We start from the raw sequence: 24,676 nt of genomic DNA on the forward strand, positions 1-24,676 counted from the left end.
AGGGCTGTTACAGTGTTGTCAGCTCCATCAGGGGAGTTTCAGTGTTGTCAGCTCCAACAGGGGAGTTTCAGTGTTGAAAGCTCCATCAGGGGTTTCAGTGTCGTATCAGCTCCAATAGGGGAGTTTTAGTGTTGTCAGCTCCAACAGGGGTGTTACAGTGTTGTCAGCTCCATCAGGGGAGTTTCAGTGTCGTGTCAGCTCCAACATGAGAGTTTCAGTGTTGTCAGCTCCAACATGGGAGTTTCAGTGTTGAAAGCTCTATCAGGGGTTTCAGTGTCGTATCAGCTCCAATAGGGGAGTTTTAGTGTTGTCAGCTCCAACAGGGGAGTTTCAGTGTTGTCAGCTCCAACTGTGGATTTTCAGTGTTGTCAGCTCCAACAGGGGTGTTTTAGAGGAGAATATCCTATGTGTTTATGAATGTACCTACATTGAGTGGTAGCTCATCGTTAGGATGACCTGAGATTTACAAATAATATTTACTCCTTGTGACTTTCCTGGAACTCTCGATTTAAAAATGACTGCGTACAGTCGTGAAATACATAACATACTTCCAGGAATAGCACTTATTTATGGATGTGTAGATACTTGATATATGTACAGTGTGACTTTCTATAGTATGTCAAGTCAGTGACCTCACCCAGGGATTATAACCAGCTTCCCTCAGAAAATATAACCATGAAGTCAACCATCTCCTCTCCATTCATCAACCCAACAGAATTACCCACATCTCTGTAGCGTGTCAGTTAGGTCTGTGGCTGTCCCACAGAGATCCTATTAAATCACGATTCTATATAGATTATATATGTAATTCTATGGGTTGTCTTCTCATTTGGTCATAGAACGTTACTACTTACTATGGTATCATGTGCTGTTGATGGGTCCAACCACAGCCAGGCTATAGAAGCAGCATTTCAGCTGTCACACACTACCAGGCCCGTCACATCCCATCCACACTGCAGCCCATGATTTAGTGGCCTATGGCGGTCGTGCCTCCCCACCACAATGTGATACAGGCTAAAACACCCAGAGTAGCATTGGCTGGGGAAAGACTTAGGGTACTGGGGGTACTGAGGCCTCATACAGGGTAGGAGCTGTATTTGACTGGTGCCCAGCCTCCATGCTCCAAAGCACCCAAAACACTCCTGGAGATAAGAAGCCACTGTGTGGAGTATGGGCGTGTGTTTGGGCTGAAAGCAGGCTCGTGTGGTGGCCTGACACGGTAGTGTAGTGAGGGATAACAGAGGGGATTGGCTTTGATGGGGGGGGTGGTTGAGATTTCTCACTCAGCTCAGCTCTCTGTGTGTGTGTGTGTGTGTGTGTGTGTGTGTGTGTGTGTGTGTGTGTGTGTGTGTGTGTGTGTGTGTGTGTGTGTGTGTGTGTGTGTGTGTGTGTGTGTGTGTGTGTGTGTGTGTGTGTAAAGCATCACATAAAGTGTAAACCACCGTCATGCTGCCCAGGCTAGGGGTGATGCTATGCAGAGGTAGGCCAGGTTGGATGTGTGTGTAGACAGGGGAGCACATTAATAGCATGATTAATACCATCAGAGTTAAAAAGTCTCACGCCATAAACAGCTTTTGCCCTCCTATTATCACTGCCCAAGGAAGCACTTGACTGTATAACCTGCTGGAGTAGAGAGAGAGGTCCAACAATCAGAAAAGAGACATTCTGTAAGCATCTCATTGCAAGACCATACATTTGTATTTCGTTAGTGCATTCAAGGACATGTGTACAGTACAGTATGCTTGCAGACATGAAAATACGTGTTTACATCTTGAACATGTGAGTAAGAAGGTGTCAACATGAGAAGGCCTACATATGAGGTGAGCGATGGTGTAGGGGGGTTTGATTGCTAGATCTTGGAAGTTTAGCTGTCTATTCTTATTCACAATTACTGTATCAATAAACGTGTCATCTCAGGGCCAAAGTGAGTTAGCTAGGGTCTTTTAAAAACACTTAAACATTGAGGAATTATGCCCAGCTAAGCCAATTAAAATATATGACGTGCTCTGCATAATGTCGAATGCCTTGGTTGGCGCTGCCACTTGCTGTCAAGATAAAGTGCACTGCAGGAGGGAAGTGTAGCACATTTTACAGGACTTAGTGTGCAGCTCTGGAGAAACACTATCATGGTGGCCACTTGGCAGCTATTAATAATCATTGGAAATATTGAGGTAACGCTTCAAACTTGTTAATAATGCTTGTTAGCTAACATCCATACAAAGACGTTGGCTGTGCATTCATCCTTAAAAAGACGTTGGCTAACATCCTCTCATCTGTGGTTTGCAGTATGTTAAAATTTAAAATGCATCATCACAATAGAAGAAAAAGGAAGTTAACATCCACTAGAATGGGTGTATGGTTTGTGGTGATTTGATAAATAATGTGTTGTGGTGTGCTCATGAGCGTCGTGATTATGCCGTAGCGTTGGGAAGATAATTGTCCAGTTATAGGGCTTTGCAAACCACATTTGTTTCCACATCAGGCAGTGTTTAAACCATAGAAATAGAATAAATAGAAAGGCCGTCTCCATTCAAGTCAATGATGGCATAATGGGTGGGCTGGCAGCCATTTTGAGTAAGAGTGGAAGTAAAAGCAGTGTACCCTTCAATCTGTGCTGTGATTTGTTGAGTCAACTGACATTACAAAAAAATACATTCCATTGCATGAGCCACATCAGTTAACATCATTTGAATGAACAATCTACATTACAATGGCAATCCAGCATAGTCCCAGTCAGTTTTAGATATTATAAACTGGGTGGTTTGAGCCCTGAATGCTGATTGGCTGACAGCCATGGTATATCAGACCTTATACCATGGGTATGACAGAATATTTATTTTTACTGCTCTAATTACGTTGGTAACCAGTTTATAATAGCAATAAGGCACCTTGAGTGTTTGTGGTATATGGCCAATATACTACAGCTAAGGGTTGTGTCCAGGCACTCTGCGATACGTTTTGCATAAGAACAGCCCTTAGTCGTTGTATATTGGCCATATACCACACCCCCTATTGCCTTATTGCTTAATTATACCATGGCATTGTTGAATACTCATTTCGGATTGGCTTGAAGGGCATTCTAGAGCATGCAATATTTCCCTAATTGCGTGGTATAATTCAATGGCTATGAAGTTCATTCTTACATGTTCTATTTTTAATCTGTTTTTGAAAGTAAAAGTCGAATTGAAAACATTATTGGCATTGTTGAATTCAATTTTCATAATAGCAAGCTAGCATAATACTTTGGCAAGCAAGTCTGTTTGGAGAGGTCGCTAAACTGAACACATTCCCACTGATAGGAGGCTGGGAGCTGGAGCTGTGAAAACTCAAGCAGACAACTAACACATCAAATCCAGGTGCTGAAAATTAGCAGATTCACAGAGTGGATTACATCTCTAGAGAGCAAAGAATTTGACATGGCAGTGCATTCTAAAATCCAACCCCAGGTTACAGAGGTCATAGCGTAGAAGACAAATGATCTCTTGTCTGTGTAGATTGGGGAAAATCTCCTTTAGGCACATCTTCTCCCAATGCCTGCATGTCTCACAGTAATGACTGTTTGCATACTTGGAGTATCATAGATATATTGTAATAGAGTATGCTTACGTTCATGTTCACTGGTTTCACAGTGGGATTTTGTTTGTTTCTACTGACTCAACATGACACAAAAGTCATAAAACTAGTTTTTCATGACTGCATCATGAGGTAAACAGCAATCTGTCTCTTTTCCATGGTCCCAAACTACAGTATTTACCACTCATCTGTTGCAACCAGGCTTAACATTTCTTTGTGATAGGGGGCTATATTTTGACGTCCGGATGAAAATAGTGCCCAAAGTAAGCTGCCTGCTACTCAGGCCCAGAAGCTAGGATATAAATATAATTGGTAGATTTGGATAGAAAACACTCTAAAGTTTCTAAAACTGTTACAATAATGTCTGTGAGTATAACAGAACTGAAATGGCAGGCAAAACCCAGAGGACAAACCATACCCCCCCAAAAAATGTTTCATCCTACCACAGATTTCAATGGCTGGCACTTTTATAATAGCAGTTTCTAGGGCTTCCTCTAGATGTCAACAATCTTTAGAAAGAGTTTCAGGCTGGTTTTTGGAAATATGAGCCAGAAATTGTAGTTTTTCTAGGTGGCTCCCATTTTGGCTGTAGTGTTTCCAAGCACGTGAAGAGCGCTTGAATGAGAGCGCGTTCTTTGGTATTTTTCTCACGGTAAAGACAATAACGATTCTCCTTCTTCGTTTATTTGTGTATTATGGTACCTAAGGTTTGATTATAAATGTTGATTGACTTATGTGGATAAGTTTATTGGTAACGTTTGGGATTCATTTTGAATGCATTTTGAAGGAGGGAAACCGAGTGGATTATTGACTGAAGCGCGCCAGCTAAACTGAGTTTTTATGGATATAACGAAGGACTTTATCGAACAAAAGGACCATTTGTAATGTAACTAGGACATTTTGGAGTGCCAACAGAAGAAGATCTTCAAAAGTAAGGCATATATTATATCGCTATTTCTGACTTTCGTGTCGCAACTCCCTGATTGAAATGATTGAATGATTTGTTATGCATTTGTGTGCTGGGCGCTGTCCTAAAATAATCGCATGGTTTGCTTTCGCCGTAAAGCCTTTTTGAAATCTGACAAGGCGGCTGGATTAACAAGTTAAGCTTTATTTTTATGTATTGCACTTGTGATTTCATGAAAGTTTAATATTTATAGTAATTTAATTTTAATTTTGCGCTCTGCAATTTCACCGGAAGTTGTTAAGTTTTAAGAACCAAATAAACTGTGATCTGGGGGGGAAAAAAGCACATCTGTTTGGTTACCAAGGCAACTACTGTAGCTATCTAGATCGTGAACTTGCTAGCTACTTCAGTGAATGTCGTCTCATTTCTATCTGCAATAATTAATTTTAAAGCTGTGGTATAAAAAAGTATAATCAACGAGGGGCAGTGCATTCTCTGGAAAATAATGCACGACGTGGAAGGTGTGGAGTGGAACTAACCTCTCACGGAACGCATTTGCGGCGAAAACAACCTGTTCACGGTTCACAGCAAAAACGTTATCTTTTTCAAACGCAATTCTCACCTGCGTATTTTAGTCAACTACATTGTACGAAAAGTCCAACATGTCTAAAGATGACGTTTCAACATTGCCTTCTCCCAATCGTTTTCACCACTTAGAAAAAAGTTATATTGTAGGGCTTCCCTCATGTCCCTTTGCATGACGGTGCTATCAGCCACATGAATGAGTGCTAGCTAGCTACCTACTGGAACATTATACGCTAGCCAAAACCAGCAACACAAACAAACGCTAAATACAGCCACAAGAAGTTAGTGGATTGAACATTACAGTGGTCGTTTAGACCCCTCGACTTTTTCCACATTTTGTTATGTTACAGCTTTATTCTAAAAGATTAGATCGTTTTTTTGTAATTAACACACAATACCCCATAATAACAAAGCAAAAACAGATTTTTTGAAATGTTTTATAAAATGAAAACGGAAACATCACATTTATGTAGGTAGACCTTATAGTTAGTAAGTTTCATTGTTAAAGCAACTTTGGCAATGATGACAGTACTGAGTCTTAGGTATAATGCTAAAAGCTTGGCACACCTGTATTTGGGGAGTTTCTCCCATTCTTATCTGCAGATTCTCTCAAGCTCTGTCAGGTTGGATGGGTGTTGCTGCAATTGAATATACCACAAGTGGACTCCAAAGAAGTTGTAGAAACATCTCAAGGATGATCAATAGAAACAGGATGCATCTGAGCTCAATTTCAAGTCTCATAGCAAAGGGTCTGAATACTTATATAATACTTAATAAGGTATTTCTGTTTTTATTATTTTATACATTTTCAAAAGTTTCTAAACCTGTTTTTTCTTGGTCATGGGGTATTCTGTGTAGATTAATGTTTAATTTAATACATTTTAAAATAAGGCTGTAACGTAACAACATTTGGAAAAAGTCAAGGGCTCTGAATACTTTCCGAATGCACTGTATATCCTAACATGACCTTGTTGGGTAAAGACTGACTTAAAAAGATTGACAGTAACTCACTCCTATGTTTCATCACGCTCACCACCAGGTCTGAGTCACACCAAACGTTGGGCATTACAAACACCAAGAAACTTCAATTGCTCCACCTCCACACTTAACGCTACCCCATGAAATCACTCCTTTTACTGTGCCCTGTTCCTATGAGCAAAGCAAGAAACAGATCTTGACCCAAGTTGTGTGACACGGAGCGCCTGCTCCCTGAGGTCAGAAGAAACACAAACGAATATCACCGTTCCAGTACAGGTTACCTTCCCTGATTCAACTTCACCCAACTCCTTTCTCCCCCACCCTGAAACCACAAATGGATCTGCCAAAAGGCAAGGATCCATTTTCTCCAAAAATGTCACTCCTTCTGGATTAAACATATCTTCATCATGACCATCCCCATCAATGCAAGGCTCGTACAACGAGCTCCTCACAACAGCTTCTACCCCTTCTGTTTCACCTCCAGAACTCGAACTAGCGTCCGGTTCACTCTGTTTCGACTTGACACCAATCTTCCTGGACATATCCTCTCCCTTGTTATTGCTGGCTTCAACATATACAAACCTCCGCCTCCCTCAGTCTTTTCAACCTTCCCTCTCTTTCCCTCCAATCTTCCTCTCTTAACCAATTACCCGACTCCTACAAATATTCAACTTTCCAGGACAAAATCTCTTTTTAGCCTCCTTGAGAGACATGTTACGTTCAAATTATCAACATTTTCAGGGCTCTTCTCACAGGTTCTATTTCCCTATGTGGGAGCATTAGGAACCGTAGGTCAGGATTTTTAAGTGGGAGCATGTACATTGAACAACACAGCAGCTTATCGGCATGTTTTGTGATTTCTGTAATACAAAAACAATGCTGGGTCTTTACTGGGGGTTAATTGGAAAGAATGTTTGTTTTCCCCAATTTCTGGGCGTGGTCGAGGGGAATTCCTTATTATTACGTGAATATCAACTCTTGAGTATCAGTTGATAGAACATTCCAAAATACCACTCAAATTATTGCATAACAATACCAGGCAGCCATTCCGCGTGTACCCATGAGTTACCCCAGTCAAATTGGCAGGGTTAGAGTTTCCAAGCACATTCTATTCATACTATTTCCATGGTTTAAACTTAACTTGCACTGTAAAGTCAGTGACAGTTAGCCATACAAAGATTATTTTGAAATGCATTTTGACAAACATTGTTTTGGCACCTTTTAGGGTTATGACCATAGATAAGTATCTGAATACTACATGACATAGGAGTTTACATCTTTCAGCCAGTGCACAGAAAACAGTGGTTATGTTCATGTACTGCACCATATCTCAGTAAACCTGCTTTGACAACTTATACACCCTGAGATAAACACAGTAGTGAGACAATGGGTCGTTGAAGCTGTGTTAGAGAAAAGGATCACGTCAGTCTTTGTGTCAGTGTAACCCAGATGAGGGGTATTAACGCTTGTGTAGCAGGGCCAGTCCTAGCCTGCATTCTGGAACCTTGGTGATAATGAGTTTGGACTCTGGGAATACTGGGCTCTAGAATCCCAGCTCAAACACTGTAGCACATCTGCCCAACCAGTTATCTTTGAAAATGTCCACTCTGGCCCTAATAGCAAGTGAACATCCAATATAGCAAGTGTAGAGTCCAATAACAACATCAAAACATAATAAATATATATCATTGACCCCATTAACTCACATGGATAAAACATTTCTTACAGTTTCACTTGACTTTATCAACATCTAGTCTTCCGTTGCACTACCTGTAGGGCAACCTGATCTGACTTCAGTAATGTGATCTTTCCCAGAGGATTGGTGTAGATTCAGGGGTCGTGATTTTTATTTGTGCAGGCCGTAGAGTGGGCAGTAACACACACTTCAGCCATTAATTATCAAGGGTGACTGAAAAAAACAGGCCGAATTGGTTCATCGTCAGGGGGCTTGGGGGGGGGGGGGGGGGGCTGGGGCACAGGGTGTCGGTCATAGGGGCCCTCCACCCCCGAACCACAGTCACACAAACACACCACCCATGCGCCAAAACTCATCCCACAGATTAGCCTTCTGGATACCTACAGCCTATGGTAAACAGTAATTTATCATAGGCGTGTTTTAGAATATTGTTTATAGAGAGTGCAGAGGTACTGTCTGAAAGGAGAGGAACACTAAATAAAGTTTGAGCGCTCGCTACAGTGGAAGGGTTCGTACAATTCTGGCACTAGCCTATGTGAAGCAAAACCAGTCGTGCATTGTCCGTTTCATTGATTGTTTGACATGCTTTACAATCATTACAGGATATTAAGGCCTTGCACTAACATTGCAGGGTAAGGTTGCATTAAGCTCTGAACAGTGGGGCAGTATCAGGTCTACTGTATTGATTATTTTTCATTTCTCTCTCTCAGATGGAGTTCAAGCAGTTGACCCCACTGATTCCACTGCTGCACCTGATACGGTTATCACAGATGCCCCCAGCTCTGTTGCAGATAATACATCAGTACTCGAAGATGCACCCTCCAATCCTACAGTCAGAAGTAAGACATTAATAACATCCCTGTCCAAAGTCCAGATCAAAGCTGAAGTCAGTAGTTATGATATGGAGGATCAGGAGATGACAACAGGTCGTCATGATTTGAGATTGGCCCTAATTACACAATTACAATTAGTACCCTACATGGCAACTGAATGTAAGGTACAGTATAACAGTAGTACCTTTTCATTAGCCATCGGTCACTCATCTATAAGTGAATTACATCAGACCCATTCATAACATTTATAACACCAGCAGACCTATAGTGTTCAGTTCAAACTATCACCCTGCTCTGATGGTTTAGGAGTCCCAGCCTGATACTGATAGTCCTTTTCATTTCTATTCTTCCTTTTCTCTCTAGTTTTTAAAATGTTATTCTGAACTATATACTAATTATGTTGATAAACTGTTGATAAAACCAAACACGACCCACCCCCAACAACAATCTTCCTCCCAAATTACATAAGTATTCAGACTCTTTACTTAGTACCTTGTTGAAGCACAGCGTTGACAGGCTTCTTAGGCAGGATTCTAAAAGCTTGGCACACCTTTGGGGAGTTTCCCATTCTTCTCTGCATCTCTCAAGCTCTGTCAGGTTGGATGGGGAGGTTCCCATTCTTCTCTGCATCTCTCAAGCTCTGTCAGGTTGGATGGGGAGGTTCCCATTCTTCTCTGCATCTCTCAAGCTCTGTCAGGTTGGATGGGGAGGTTCCCATTCTTCTCTGCAGATCCTCTCAAGCTCTGTCAGGATGGATGGGGAGGTTCCCGTTCTTCTCTGCATCTCTCAAGCTCTGTCAGGTTGGATGGGGAGGTTCCCATTCTTCTCTGCATCTCTCAAGCTCTGTCAGGTTGGATGGGGAGGTTCCCATTCTTCTCTGCAGATCCTCTCAAGCTCTGTCAGGATGGATGGGGAGGTTCCCGTTCTTCTCTGCATCTCTCAAGCTCTGTCAGGTTGGATGGGGAGGTTCCCATTCTTCTCTGCATCTCTCAAGCTCTGTCAGGTTGGATGGGGAGGTTCCCATTCTTCTCTGCATCTCTCAAGCTCTGTCAGGTTGGATGGGGAGGTTCCCATTCTTCTCTGCATCTCTCAAGCTCTGTCAGGTTGGATGGGGAGGTTCCCATTCTTATCTGCAGATCCTCTCAAGCTCTGTCAGGATGGATGGGGAGGTTCCCGTTCTTCTCTGCATCTCTCAAGCTCTGTCAGGTTGGATGGGGAGGTTCCCATTCTTCTCTGCATCTCTCAAGCTCTGTCAGGTTGGATGGGGAGGTTCCCATTCTTCTCTGCATCTCTCAAGCTCTGTCAGGTTGGATGGGGAGGTTCCCATTCTTCTCTGCAGATCCTCTCAAGCTCTGTCAGGTTGGATGGGGAGGTTCCCATTCTTCTCTGCAGATCCTCTCAAGCTCTGTCAGGTTGGATGGGGAGGTTCCCATTCTTCTCTGCATCTCTCAAGCTCTGTCAGGTTGGATGGGGAGGTTCCCATTCTTCTCTGCAGATCCTCTCAAACTCTGTCAGGTTGGATGGGGAGGTTCCCATTCTTCTCTGCAGATCCTCTCAAGCTCTATCAGCTTGGATGGGGAGGTTCCCATTCTTCTCTGCATCTCTCAAGCTCTGTCAGGTTGGATGGGGAGGTTCCCATTCTTATCTGCAGATCCTCTCAAGCTCTGTCAGGATGGATGGGGAGGTTCCCGTTCTTCTCTGCATCTCTCAAGCTCTGTCAGGTTGGATGGGGAGGTTCCCATTCTTCTCTGCATCTCTCAAGCTCTGTCAGGTTGGATGGGGAGGTTCCCATTCTTCTCTGCATCTCTCAAGCTCTGTCAGGTTGGATGGGGAGGTTCCCATTCTTCTCTGCATCTCTCAAGCTCTGTCAGGTTGGATGGGGAGGTTCCCATTCTTATCTGCAGATCCTCTCAAGCTCTGTCAGGATGGATGGGGAGGTTCCCGTTCTTCTCTGCATCTCTCAAGCTCTGTCAGGTTGGATGGGGAGGTTCCCATTCTTCTCTGCATCTCTCAAGCTCTGTCAGGTTGGATGGGGAGGTTCCCATTCTTCTCTGCATCTCTCAAGCTCTGTCAGGTTGGATGGGGAGGTTCCCATTCTTCTCTGCAGATCCTCTCAAGCTCTGTCAGGTTGGATGGGGAGGTTCCCATTCTTCTCTGCAGATCCTCTCAAGCTCTGTCAGGTTGGATGGGGAGGTTCCCATTCTTCTCTGCATCTCTCAAGCTCTGTCAGGTTGGATGGGGAGGTTCCCATTCTTCTCTGCAGATCCTCTCAAACTCTGTCAGGTTGGATGGGGAGGTTCCCATTCTTCTCTGCAGATCCTCTCAAGCTCTATCAGCTTGGATGGGGAGGTTCCCATTCTTCTCTGCAGATCCTCTCAAGCTCTGTCAGGTTGGTTGGGGAGGTTCCCATTCTTATCTGCAGATCCTCTCAAGCTCTGTCAGGTTGGATGGGGAGTTTCCCATTCTTCTCTGCAGATCCTCTCAAGCTCTGTCAGGTTGGATGGGGAGGTTCCCATTCTTCTCTGCATCTCTCAAGCTCTGTCCGGTTGGATGGGGAGGTTCCCATTCTTCTCTGCAGATCCTCTCAAGCTCTGTCAGGTTGGATGGGGAGGTTCCCATTCTTCTCTGCAGATCCTCTCAAGCTCTGTCAGGTTGGATGGGGAGGTTCCCATTCTTCTCTGCATCTCTCAAGCTCTGTCAGGTTGGATGGGGAGGTTCCCATTCTTCTCTGCAGATCCTCTCAAACTCTGTCAGGTTGGATGGGGAGGTTCCCATTCTTCTCTGCAGATCCTCTCAAGCTCTATCAGCTTGGATGGGGAGGTTCCCATTCTTCTCTGCAGATCCTCTCAAGCTCTGTCAGGTTGGTTGGGGAGGTTCCCATTCTTATCTGCAGATCCTCTCAAGCTCTGTCAGGTTGGATGGGGAGTTTCCCATTCTTCTCTGCAGATCCTCTCAAGCTCTGTCAGGTTGGATGGGGAGGTTCCCATTCTTCTCTGCATCTCTCAAGCTCTGTCCGGTTGGATGGGGAGGTTCCCATTCTTCTCTGCCGATCCTCTCAAGCTCTGTCAGGTTGGATGGGGAGGTTCCCATTCTTATCTGCAGATCCTCTCAAGCTCTGTCAGGTTGGATGGGGAGTTTCCCATTCTTCTCTGCATCTCTCAAGCTCTGTCAGGTTGGATGGGGAGGTTCCCATTCTTATCTGCAGATCCTCTCAAGCTCTGTCAGGTTGGATGGGGAGGTTCCCATTCTTCTCTGCAGATCCTCTCAAGCTCTGTCAGGTTGGATGGGGAGGTTCCCATTCTTATCTGCAGATCCTCTCAAGCTCTTTCAGGTTGGATGGGGAGGTTCCCATTCTTCTCTGCAGATCCTCTCAAGCTCTATCAGCTTGGATGGGGAGGTTCCCATTCTTCTCTGCAGATCCTCTCAAGCTCTGTCAGGTTGGATGGGGAGGTTCCCATTCTTCTCTGCAGATCCTCTCAAGCTCTATCAGCTTGGATGGGGAGGTTCCCATTCTTCTCTGCAGATCCTCTCAAGCTCTGTCAGGTTGGTTGGGGAGGTTCCCATTCTTCTCTGCATCTCTCAAGCTCTGTCAGGTTGGATGGGGAGGTTCCCATTCTTCTCTGCAGATCCTCTCAAGCTCTGTCAGGTTGGATGGGGAGGTTCCCATTCTTATCTGCATCTCTCAAGCTCTGTCAGGTTGGATGGGGAGGTTCCCATTCTTATCTGCAGATCCTCTCAAGCTCTGTCAGGTTGGATGGGGAGTTTCCCATTCTTCTCTGCAGATCCTCTCAAGCTCTGTCAGGTTGGATGGGGAGTGTTGCTGTAATTTAATTTACCACATGTGGACTAATCAAGTTGTAGAAACATCTCAAGAATAATCAATGGAAACAGGATGCATCTGAGCTCAATTTCAAGTCTCATAGCAAAGGGTCTGAATATGTAAATAAGGTATTTCTGTTTTTATTTTTTATACATTTGCAACAGTTTCTTAAAACCTGTTTTTACTTAGTCATTGTGGAGTATTCTGTGTAGATTGATGAGGAATATGTTTTATTTAATACATTTTACAATAAGGCTGTAACGTAACAACATTTGGAAAAAGTCAAGGGCTCTGAATACTTTCCGAATACACTGTATATCCTAACATGAACTTGTCGGGTAAAGACTGACTTAAAAGGACTGACAGGGACTCCTCTGTTTCACCACGCTCACCATCGGGTTTGCATCGCACCAAACGTTGGGCATTACAAACACCAAGAAACTTAAATTGCTCCACCTCCGCATTTGACGCTACACCATAAATCACTCCTTTCCCTGATTCAACTGCACCCAACTCCTTTCTCCCCCACCCTGAAACCACAAATGGATCCGCCAAAAGGCAAGGATCCACTTTCTCCAAAAATGTCACTCCTTCTGTCAGGACCCGGTTACGAACCCGGGTCTCCGGAGTGAGAAACAGTCACTTAACCAACTGAGCCACGAATAGTCGGCAGAACCCAGAAGATGAGGCAGACACAGCAGTATTTGAGACGGTGTATTTAATGAAGTAAAAAGTGAAGTTCTTCAGGAAAACATGTAACTCCACAACCTCAAAAGGAATCCTACAAGAACAAAGGTAATCCTCCAAGACAAAAAAGGTAAATCCACAAGGTGGAAGGTAAAGCACAAAAAGCCTCAAAAGATACTCAAAAAACAAACAAGAACAAAAAACAGAATTCCACGAGAGTCCACCGGGATCAACAAGAGTTCTCAGAGTACTAGGGCTGGGTGCTAACATACAAACACAGAGCAAAGAACTGAGGAAAACAAAGGGTTTAAATACAATCAGGGGAAACGAGGCACAGGTGCAAATAATAATGGGGATCAAGGGAATACAAAAGGTCAAAAGGCACAATGGGGGCATCTAGTGACCAAAAACCGGAACAACCCTGGCCAAATCCTGACAGAATCCCCCCCCTAGGAACGGCTCCTGACGTTCCTACCAGCTCTCTCAGGGTGGAGGGCCCTGAACTGACGAATGAGGTCAGGGTCCAGTATGTCTTTGGCAGGAACCCAGGAGCGCTCCTCGGGACCGTAGCCTTCCCAGTCCACCAGATACTGCCAGGACCGCTGCACCCGGCGGGAATCCAGTATCCGATGGACGGTATAAGCCGGCTGGCCTCCAATGACACAAGGCGGAGGGGGAGGTCTGTCTGCTGGGACAAGGGGAGAAAAAACAACAGGTTTTAATAAGGAAATGTGAAACGTGGGATTAATCTTAAGGGATCTGGGTAAGTGTAGGCGATAAGAAACTGGGTTAACTCTCCTGGCATCTTTAAAGGGACCAATGTATTTTTGGGACAGCTTGCGAGACTCCACCCGTAGTGGTAAGTCTCTTGTGGAGAGCCAGACTCTCTGGCCGGGGCGCAGGGTAGGCCCGGGACGGCGACGTCTGTTGGCTTGTTGTTGGTACCTCTGTGAGGAACGCATAAGATTAAGATGGGTCTTCCTCCACATAAGCCGACAGCGTCTGACGAACTTCAAGGCTGAAGGCACTCTGACTTCTGCCTCCTGGTCCGGGAACAATGGAGGGGCATAGCCAAACTGACACTCGTGCGGGGACATACCAGTGGAGGAGGAGCGCAAGGTGTTGTGCGCGTATTCGGCCCAAACAATGAAGGACGACCATGTGGACGGGTTGTTACGAGTCATACATCGGAGGGTGGTTTCCAGCTCTTGATTCATCCTCTCAGTTTGGCCATTGGACTCCGGATGGTACCCTGAAGATAGACTGGCAGAAGCCCCCATGAGTTGGCAGAAGGCCTTCCAAAACCTAGAGGCGAACTGGGGACCTCTGTCAGAAACCATATCTTGAGGAATGCCGAAGACTCGGAACACATGATTAATTACCAACTTAGCCGTTTCCTTGGCAGAAGGTAACTTAGTCAGAGGGACGAACCTGGCCGCCTTTGAAAACCTGTCGATAATGACTAGGATAGTAGTATTGCCATGGGATGGAGGAAGGCCAGTAATGAAGTCCAACGAGATATGGGACCAGGGTCTGTGGGGAACAGGTAAAGGGTGAAGGAGTCCTTGCGGGCGGAGGTGAGAAGATTTGCCCTGGCAGCACACGGGGCAGGCATTGACGAAAGTGGCAACGTCTTCTCTTATGGTAGGCCACCAGAACTTACGCTGGATGAACTCCAAGGTGCGACCTACGCCCGGGTGACAGGTGAGGCGAGAGGAGTGCCCCCACAGAAGGACCACAGAGTCCTCACTGCCTTGGGGACAAACAACCGATTGGCAGGACCTCCTTTCGGGTCCGGTTCAATAGCTTGAGCTCGTCTCACGGTATCCTCAACTTGCCACGAGATCGGAGCCACGATCTTAGCAGCAGGAAGGACAGGCATGTCCGTGTCATCTCGAATGGCAGAAGCGTAGACTCGGGACAGGGCATCCGGTTTGAGATTCTTCGACCCGGGCCGATAGGTGAGGATAAACTGGAATCGATTGAAGAAAAGAGACCATCTAGCTTGTCTAGAGTTCAACCGCTTCGCTTGCTGGATATACTCCAGATTTTTGTGGTCCGTAAGCACTTGAAACGGGTGAGAAGCCCCCTCGAGCCAGTGTCTCCATTCCTTCAATGCCATCTTAACCGCTAGGAGTTCACGATCCCCCACATCGTAGTTCCTCTCAGCCGGGGTAAGCCAGTGTGAGAAGAAAGCGCACGGATGAAGCTTCTTGTCTTCACCCCTCTGAGACAGGACAGCTCCAACACCAACCTCTGAGGCGTCTACCTCCACCACAAACGGTTCATCCGTAGTCGGTAGTATCAGGATGGGAGCAGAGAGGACGCGCTGCTTGAGTCCTTGGAAGGCCGTCTCAGCTTCTCTTCCCCACAAAAACCTTGCATTGCCACCCTTGGTTAAAGCTGAGAGAGGGGCTGCCACCAAGCTGAAGTTCTTGATGAAGCCCAGGAAACGCTGAACTTCCTTAACGGATTTGGGGGTGGGCCAATCCGCTACCGCCCCTACCTTCCTGGGGTCCATTTGGACTCGACCGGGTTCCACTACAAATCCCAGGAATTGTACTCGGGATGAATGGAATTCACATTTTTCCGGCTTAACGTACAGATGGCTGTCTAGGAGGCGTTTGAGTACTTGTCTGACATGCTTAGTGTGTTCTTGAAGAGAGTTCGAAAAGATGAGGATGATGTCATCCAAGTAAACGAACACAAATATGTTAAGCATATCCCTAAGCACATCGTTTATGAGCGCTTGGAACACCGCTGGGGCGTTGGTCAGGCCGAAGGGCATCACCAAGTATTCATAGTGACCAGTAGGCGTGTTCAAAGCGGTCTTCCACTCGTCACCAGGTCTGATCCGCACAAGATGGTATGCGTTCCGCAGGTCAAGCTTAGTGAAAACAACTGCTTCCTGGAGCTGCTCGAAGGCTGTGGCCATAAGGGGTAGCGGGTAACGGTTACGGACGGTTATGGCATTGAGTCCCCGGTAGTCGATGCAAGGACGTAATCCACCGTCTTTCTTGGCCACAAAGAAAAACCCTGCTCCCGCCGGGGAGGTGGATGGACGCATGAGGCCTGCTTCCAGAGCGTCCTTGATGTAGGTATCCATAGCAGCTCGTTCGGGTGGAGATAGGGAAAAGATCCGACCCCTGGGAGGGCAAATGCCCGGAAACAGTTCGATGGGGCAATCATAAGGTCTATGGGGTGGTAGCATGGTGGCCCTCTGTTTGCTAAATACCAGTTTGAGGTCATGGTAACACTCGGGAACTCGGGTCAGGTCGATGGATTCTAAAGACTCGGGAGTAGAACTCGGGGAATTCGAGAAAATACAAGTAGCTTGGCACGTAGGACCCCACTGCTTGATAGTGCCCACAGACCAGTCGATGTGAGGGTTATGGCTGTGAAGCCAGGGGTATCCAAGGACGAGAGGGAACTCGGAACAGGAGATCAAATGAAAGTTCATCAATTCCTGGTGTTGTGAAACTGAAAGTCGCAAGGAGGTAGTGACATGAGTGACAAGTCCAGATCCCAAAGGGCTTCCATCCAATGTAGTAACCCTCATGGGGTCACTTAGAGGTTCAGAGGGAACGCCATTCTCCTTCGCCCAGACACCATCCATGAAGTTACCTGCGGCTCCAGAGTCTACCAAGGCTTGAAGGTGAAGCTTGTGGTTGTCCCAGGAAAGGGTGACTGGAATGAGCAGACGGGAGTTGGACGGATGGGAGGAGGTTATGTTTCCCGTTACAGTTCCCCCCGGTCTGTACGGGACAGAGCGTTTCCCTGGAGCCCGGGACACGTGGAACGGAAATGGCCCGGTTTGCCGCAATATAGACAGCGTCGCTCCCTCATCCGGCGGTCTCTCTCAGCCTGGGAGATGCGTCCAATCTGCATGGGTTCCGGTGGAGCCAGCGAGGATAAAGGTGGGGACTCGGAGCTGGGACTGATAGGGGCTAGAGGTCTACGGTTGAGTTCTCTCTCTCTCAGACGCTGGTCAATGCGTGAGGCCAACTTGATCAGGGACTTGAGATTGTCCGGTGGTTCCCGAGTGGCCAGTTCATCTTGGATAGTGTCGGAAAGGCCTTTCAGAAAGCACACCGTGAGCGCCTCGTTGTTCCAGCCACTCGCTGCTGCCACCATGCGGAACTGGATAGCATAGTCCGTCACGCTGCGCCGACCTTGGTGGAGAGTCAGGAGCTGTTTGGCTGAGTCAGGACCACTGCTTGGGTCTTGAAACACTCGTTTGAATTCCTCAGCAAAGGCAGAGTAGCTGGCACAGCAGGAACTATGGGCATCCCACACAGCAGTAGCCCAGGCCAGGGCTTTTTCCGAGAGCAGGGTGATGATATATGCGATCTTAGACCGGTCGGTGGGGAACGACGAGGGTTGCAGCTCGAAGGAGAGAGAACATTGGGTGAGAAACCCTTTACAAGCACTTGGATCACCTGAGAACCGTTGGAGAGGTGGAAGACGAGGCTCAGCCAGAGGGTTAACTGCCATGGGTACGTGAATCTGAAGTACTGGGACGGGAACTGTTGCCGGGGTAAGTCGATCAGATATCTGCTTTATGGAATTCAGCATCTCCGACAGAAGATGAGAATGTCTAGCCATTAAGGCCTCTTGCTGAACCAGGGCGGCTTCGTGGCGTTGGACAGTCTCCTGGTGGTGGGACAGCATGGCAACAAGGTCCTGGGAACTGGCTGCCTCTGGGTTCATTTTTGGCTCTGTGTTTCTGTCAGGACCCGGTTACGAACCCGGGTCTCCGGAGTGAGAAACAGTCACTTAACCAACTGAGCCACGAATAGTCGGCAGAACCCAGAAGATGAGGCAGACACAGCAGTATTTGAGACGGTGTATTTAATGAAGTAAAAAGTGAAGTTCTTCAGGAAAACATGTAACTCCACAACCTCAAAAGGAATCCTACAAGAACAAAGGTAATCCTCCAAGACAAAAAAGGTAAATCCACAAGGTGGAAGGTAAAGCACAAAAAGCCTCAAAAGATACTCAAAAAACAAACAAGAACAAAAAACAGAATTCCACAAGAGAGTCCACCGGGATCAACAAGAGTTCTCAGAGTACTAGGGCTGGGTGCTAACATACAAACACAGAGCAAAGAACTGAGGAAAACAAAGGGTTTAAATACAATCAGGGGAAACGAGGCACAGGTGCAAATAATAATGGGGATCAAGGGAAAACAAAAGGTCAAAAGGCACAATGGGGGCATCTAGTGACCAAAAACCGGAACAACCCTGGCCAAATCCTGACACCTTCTGGATCAAACGTATCTTTATCATAACCATGCTCATCAATGTAAAGCTCATTCTCCGAGCTCCTCACAACACCTTCTACCCCTTCCATTTCACTTCCAGAACTCGAACTGGCATCCGGCTCAGTCTGTTTATACCCCAACCAGAAGCCATGGATTACAGGCAACATTTACACAGCAGGACTCTAACCTGGAAGCTTATAAGGAATACCGCTATGCCCTCCGATGAACCATCAAACAGGCAAAGTGTCATTACAAGACTAAGATCGAATCGTACTACACCGGCTCTGACATTCGTCTTATGTGGCAGGGCTTGCTAATTATTACAGACTATAAAGGGAAGCACAGCTGCGAGCTGCCCAGTGAAACGAGCCTACCAAACGAGCTGAATCACTTCTATGCTCGTTTTGAGGTAAGCAACACTGAGTAATGCATGAGCGCATCAGCTGTTCGGGACGACTGGGTGATCACGCTCTCCGTAGCCGACGTGAGTAAGACCTTTAAGCAGGTCAACATTCACAAGGCTGCAGGGCCAGATGGATTACCAGGACGTGTGCTCTGGGCATGTGCTGAACAACTGGCAGATGTCTTCACTAACATTTCAACATGTTCCTGATTGAGTCTGTAATACCAACATGTTTCAAGCAGACCACCATAGTCCCTGTGCCCAAGAACACGAAGGCAACCTGCCTAAATGACTACAGACCCCGTAGTCATGAAGTGCTTTGAAAAGCTGGTAATGGCTCACATCAACACCATTATCCCAGAAACCCTAGACCCATTCCAATTTGCATACCGCCCAAACAGATCCACAGATGATGCAATCTATATTGCACTCCACACTGCCCTTTCCCACCTGGACAAAAGGAACACCTATGCGAGATTGTTATTCATTGACTACAGCTCAGCATTCAACACCATAGTACCCTCAAAGCTTATCGCTAAGCTAAGGATCCTGGGACTTAAACACCTCCCTCTGCAACTGGATCCTGGACTTCCTGACGGGCCGCCCCCAGGTGGTGAGGGTAAGTAGCAACACATCTGCCAAGATGATCCTCAACACTGGAGCCTCCCAGGGCGGCATGCTCAGTCCCCTCCTGTACTCCCTGTTCACCCACGACTGCATGGACAAGCACGACTCCAACACCATCATTAAGTTTGCAGACGACACAACAGTGGTAGGCCTGATCACCGACAATGACGAGACAGCCTACTGGGAGGAGGTCAGAGACCTGGCCGGGTAGTGCCAGAATAACAACCTATCCCTCAACGTAACCAAGTCTAAGGAGATGATTGTGGACTACAGGAAAAGGAGTACCGAGCACGCCCCCCATTCTTATCGACGGGGCTGTTGTGGAGCAGGTTGAGAGCTTCAAGTTCCTTGGTGTCCACATCACCAACAAACTAGAATCATACAAACACACCAAGACAGTCGTGAAGAGGGCACGACAAAGCCTATTCCCCCTCAGGAAACTAAAAAGATTTTGCATGGGTCCTCAGATCCTCAAAAGGTTCTACAGCTGCAACCTCAATAGCATCCTGACCGGTTGCATCACTGCCTGGTACGGCAATTTCTCGGCCTCTGACCGCAAGGCACTACAAAGGGTAGTGCGTATGGCCAAGTACATCACTGGGGAAAAGCTGCCTGCCATCCAGGACCTCTACACCAGGCGGTGTCAGAGGAAGGCCCTAAAAATTGTCAAAGACCCCAACCGCCCCAGTCATAGACTGTTCTCACTACTACCGCATGGCAAGCGGTACCGGAGAGCCAAGTCTAGGACAAAAAGGCTTCTCAACAGTTTTTACCCCCAAGCCATAAGACTCCTGAACAGGTAATCAAATGGCTACCCGGACTATTTGCATTGTGTGCCCTTGCAGCAGCACTATCAAGGTTCTTATCAGCTATTTCAAGCATTCGCTGAGACGACGGATGCATAGTCATTTTAACCATATCTACATGTACATACTACCTCAATCAGCCCGACTAACCGGTGCCTGTATATAGCCTCGCTACTGTTATAGCCTCGCTACTGTATATAGCCTGTCTTTTTACTGTTGTTTTATTTATTTATTTACCTATTGTTCACCTAATACCTTTTTTGCACTGTTGGTTAAAGCCTGTAAGTAAGCATTTCACTGTATGGTCTACACCTGCTGTATTCAGCGCACGTGACAAATAAACATTCATTTGATTTGAAATTGACACCAATCTTCCTGGACATATCCTCTCCCTTGTTGTTGCTGGCTTCAACATATTCAAACCTCTGCCTCCCTCAGTCTTTTCAACCTTCCCTCCAATCGTCCTCTCTTAACCAATTACCCGACTCCTGCAAATATTCCGATTTACCAAGCCAAAATCTCTTTTTAGCCTCCTTGAGAGACATGTTAAGCCCTGTGCTCCACGTTCAAATTATCAACATTTTCAGGGCTCTTCTCGCAGGTTCTATTGCCCTATTTGGGAGTATTAGGATCCGTAGGTCAGGATTTTAAACCTGGTTACATGTACATTGAACAACACAGCAACTTATCGGCATGTTTTCTGATTTCTGTATAACAAAACAACTATTTTGGTTCTTTTCCACTGGGGATCAATGGGAAATAATGTTTGTTTTCCCCAATTTCTGGGCGTGGTCGAGGGGAATTCCTTATTATTACGTGAATATCGAATCTTGAGTATCAGTTGATAGAACATTCCAAAATACCATGGAAAGTATTGCATAACAATACCAGGCAGCCATTCCGCGTGTACCCATGAGTTACCCCAGTCAAATTGGCAGGGTTAGAGTTTCCAAGTACATTGGGGCACAGGGTGTCGGTCATAGGGGCCAGGCAGTGTCAACCTGCCCTCCACCCCCGAACCACAGTCACACAAACACACCACCCACGTGCCAAAACTCATCCCACAGAATAGCCTTCTAGATACCTAAAGCCAGGCTACAACAGTAATTTACCATAGGCGCTTTTTAGAATATTGTTTATAGAGAGTGCAGAGCTACTGTCTGAAAGGAGTTTGAGCACTCCCTACAGTGGAAGGGTTAGTACAATTCTGGCACTAGCCTATGTGAAGCAAAACCAGTCGTGCATTGTTTGTTTCATTGAGTGTTTGACATGCTTTACAATCATTACAGGATATAAAGGCCTTGCACTAACATTGCAGGGTAAGGTTGCATTAAGGATGCGAGGTAAGGTTGCATTAAGCTCTGAACAGTGGGGCAGTATCAGGTCTACTGTATTGATTATTTTTCATTTCTCTCTCTCAGATGGAGTTCAAGCAGTTGACCCCACTGATTCCACTGCTGCACCTGATACGGTTATCACAGATGCCCCCAGCTCTGTTGCAGATAATACATCAGTACTCGAAGATGCACCCTCCAACCCTACAGTCAGAAGTAAGACATTAATAACATCCCTGTCCAAAGTCCAGATCAAAGCTGAAGTCAGTAGTTATGATATGGAGGATCAGGAGATGACAACAGGTCGTCATGATTTGAGATTGGCCCTAATTACACAATTACAATTAGTACCCTACATGGCAACTGAATGTAAGGTACAGTATAACAGTAGTACCTTTTCATTAGCCATCGGTCACTCATCTATAAGTGAATTACATCACACCCATTCATAACACCAGCAGGCCTATAGTGTTCAGTTCAAACTATCACCCTGCTCTGATGGTTTAGGAGTCCCAGCCCTCACTGACGACACTCAAAGTACTGATAGTCCTTTTCATTTCTATTCTTCCTTTTCTTTCTAGTTTTTAAAATGTTATTCTGAACTATATACTAATTATGTTGATAAACTGTTGATAAAACCAAACACAACCCACCCCCAACAACAATCTTCCTCCCAAATTAACTTTAATACACTTGACCATATATATGGTCACTTTCCTTTCACAACTGTTCAGTCTGTATTATTAAGTTGTTCTGTCTGCCTGTCTAGTCTGTTATTATTATACTGTCCTGTCTGCCTGTCCAGTCTGTTATTATTATACTTTCCTGTCTGCCTGTCCAGTCTGTTATTATTATACTTTCCTGTCTGCCTGTCCAGTCTGTTATTATTATACTTTCCTGTCTGCCTGTCCAGTCTGTTATTATTATACTTTCCTGTCTGCCTGTCCAGTCTGTTATTATTATACTTTCCTGTCTGCCTGTCCAGTCTGTTATTATTATATTGTCCTGTCTGCCTGTCCAGTCTGTTATTATTAAGTTGTTCTGTCTGCCTGTCTAGTCTGTTATTATTATACTTTCCTGTCTGCCTGTCCAGTCTGTTATTATTATACTTTCCTGTCTGCCTGTCCAGTCTGTTATTATTATACTTTCCTGTCTGCCTGTCCAGTCTGTTATTATTATACTTTCCTGTCTGCCTGTCCAGTCTGTTATTATTATATTGTCCTGTCTGCCTGTCCAGTCTGTTATTATTAAGTTGTTCTGTCTGCCTGTCTAGTCTGTTATTATTATACTGTCCTGTCTGCCTGTCCAGTCTGTTATTATTATATTGTCCTGTCTGCCTGTCCAGTCTGTTATAATGTTGTCCTGTGTGCCTGTCTAGTCTGTTATTATTATGTTGTCCTGTCTGCCTATCCAGTCTGTTATTATTATACTGTCCTGTCTGCCTGTCCAGTCTCTTATTATTATACTTTCCTGTCTGCCTGTCCAGTCTGTTATTATTATGTTGTCCTGTCTGCCTGTCCAGTCTGTTATAATGTTGTCCTGTGTGCCTGTCTAGTCTGTTATTATTATGTTGTCCTGTCTGCCTATCCAGTCTGTTATTATTATACTGTCCTGTCTGCCTGTCCAGTCTGTTATTATTATACTGTCCTGTCTGCCTGTCCAGTCTGTTATTATTATGTTGTCCTGTCTGCCTGTCAAGTCTGTTATTATTATATTGTCCTGTCTGCCTGTCTAGTCTGTTATTATGTTGTCCTGTCTGCCTGTCCAGTCTGTTATTATTATACTGTCCTGTCTGCCTGTCCAGTCTGTTATTATGTTGTGCTGTCTGCCTGTCCAGTCTGTTATTATTATGTTGTGCTGTCTGCCTGTCCATTCTGTTATTATGTTGTCCTGTCTGCCTGTCCAGTCTGTTATTATTATACTGTCCTGTCTGCCTGTCCAGTATGTTATTATGTTGTCCTGTCTGCCTGTCCAGTCTGTTATTATGTTGTCCTGTCTGCCTGTCCAGTCTTATTATTATACTGTCCTGTCTGCCTGTCCAGTCTGATATTATGTTGTCCTGTCTGCCTGTCCAGTCTGTTATTATTATGTTGTCCTGTCTGCCTGTCCAGTCTGTTATTATTATGTTGTGCTGTCTGCCTGTCCAGTCTGTTATTATTATGTTGTGCTGTCTGCCTGTCCAGTCTGTTATTATGTTGTCCTGTCTGCCTGTCCAGTCTGTTATTATGTTGTCTGTCTGCCTGTCTAGTCTCAAATCAAATCAAATTTTATTTGTCACATACATATGGTTAGCAGATGTTAATGCGAGTGTAGCGAAATGCTTGTTATTATTATGTTGTCCTGTCTGCCTGTCCAGTCTGTTATTATTATGTTGTTCTGTCTGCCTGTCCAGTCTGCTATTATTATGTTGTCCTGTCTGCCTGTCCAGTCTGTTATTATTATGTTGTGCTGTCTGCCTGTCCAGTCTGTTATTATTATACTGTCCTGTCTGCCTGTCCAGTCTGTTATTATTATACTGTCCTGTCTGCCTGTCCAGTCTGTTATTATTATGTTGTCCTGTCTGCCTGTCTAGTCTGTTATTATGTTGTCCTGTCTGCCTGTCCAGTCTGTTATTATTATGTTGTGCTGTCTGCCTGTCCAGTCTGTTATTATGTTGTCCTGTCTGCCTGTCCAGTCTGTTATTATTATGTTGTCCTGTCTGCCTGTCTAGTCTGTTATTATGTTGTCCTGTCTGCCTGTCCAGTCTGTTATTATTATGTTGTGCTGTCTGCCTGTCCAGTCTGTTATTATGTTGTCCTGTCTGCCTGTCCAGTCTATTATTATTATGTTGTCCTGTCTGCCTGTCCAGTCTGTTATTATTATGTTGTGCTGTCTGCCTGTCCAGTATGTTATTATGTTGTCCTGTCTGCCTGTCCAGTCTGTTATTATTATGTTGTGCTGTCTGCCTGTCCAGTCTGTTATTATTATGTTGTCCTGTCTGCCTGTCCAGTCTGTTATTATTATACTGTCCTGTCTGCCTGTCCAGTCTGTTATTATTATACTGTCCTGTCTGCCTGTCTAGTCTGTTATTATTATACTGTCCTGTCTACCTGTCTAGTCTGTTATTATTATACTGTCCTGTCTGCCTGTCTAGTCTGTTATAATGTTGTCCTGTGTGCCTGTCT

The 24,676-nt window shown here is 45.5% G+C and overlaps 1 protein-coding gene across 1 annotated transcript in view; it reads left to right on the plus strand.

Moving 5' to 3' along the window:
* The window catches only part of LOC115132409 (uncharacterized), a 93,676-nt gene that overhangs the window by 56,645 nt on the left and 12,355 nt on the right, over positions 1–24,676 (plus strand). The window contains exons 2-3 of the mRNA XM_065020831.1: positions 8,450–8,578; positions 21,600–21,728. Coding sequence (XP_064876903.1) covers positions 8,450–8,578; positions 21,600–21,728 — 258 coding nt within the window. The remainder of the gene's footprint in view (positions 1–8,449; positions 8,579–21,599; positions 21,729–24,676) is intronic.

The sequence above is a fragment of the Oncorhynchus nerka genome, linkage group LG7, assembly GCF_034236695.1.
Source record: "Oncorhynchus nerka isolate Pitt River linkage group LG7, Oner_Uvic_2.0, whole genome shotgun sequence".
Classification (NCBI taxonomy): Eukaryota; Metazoa; Chordata; class Actinopteri; order Salmoniformes; family Salmonidae; genus Oncorhynchus; species Oncorhynchus nerka.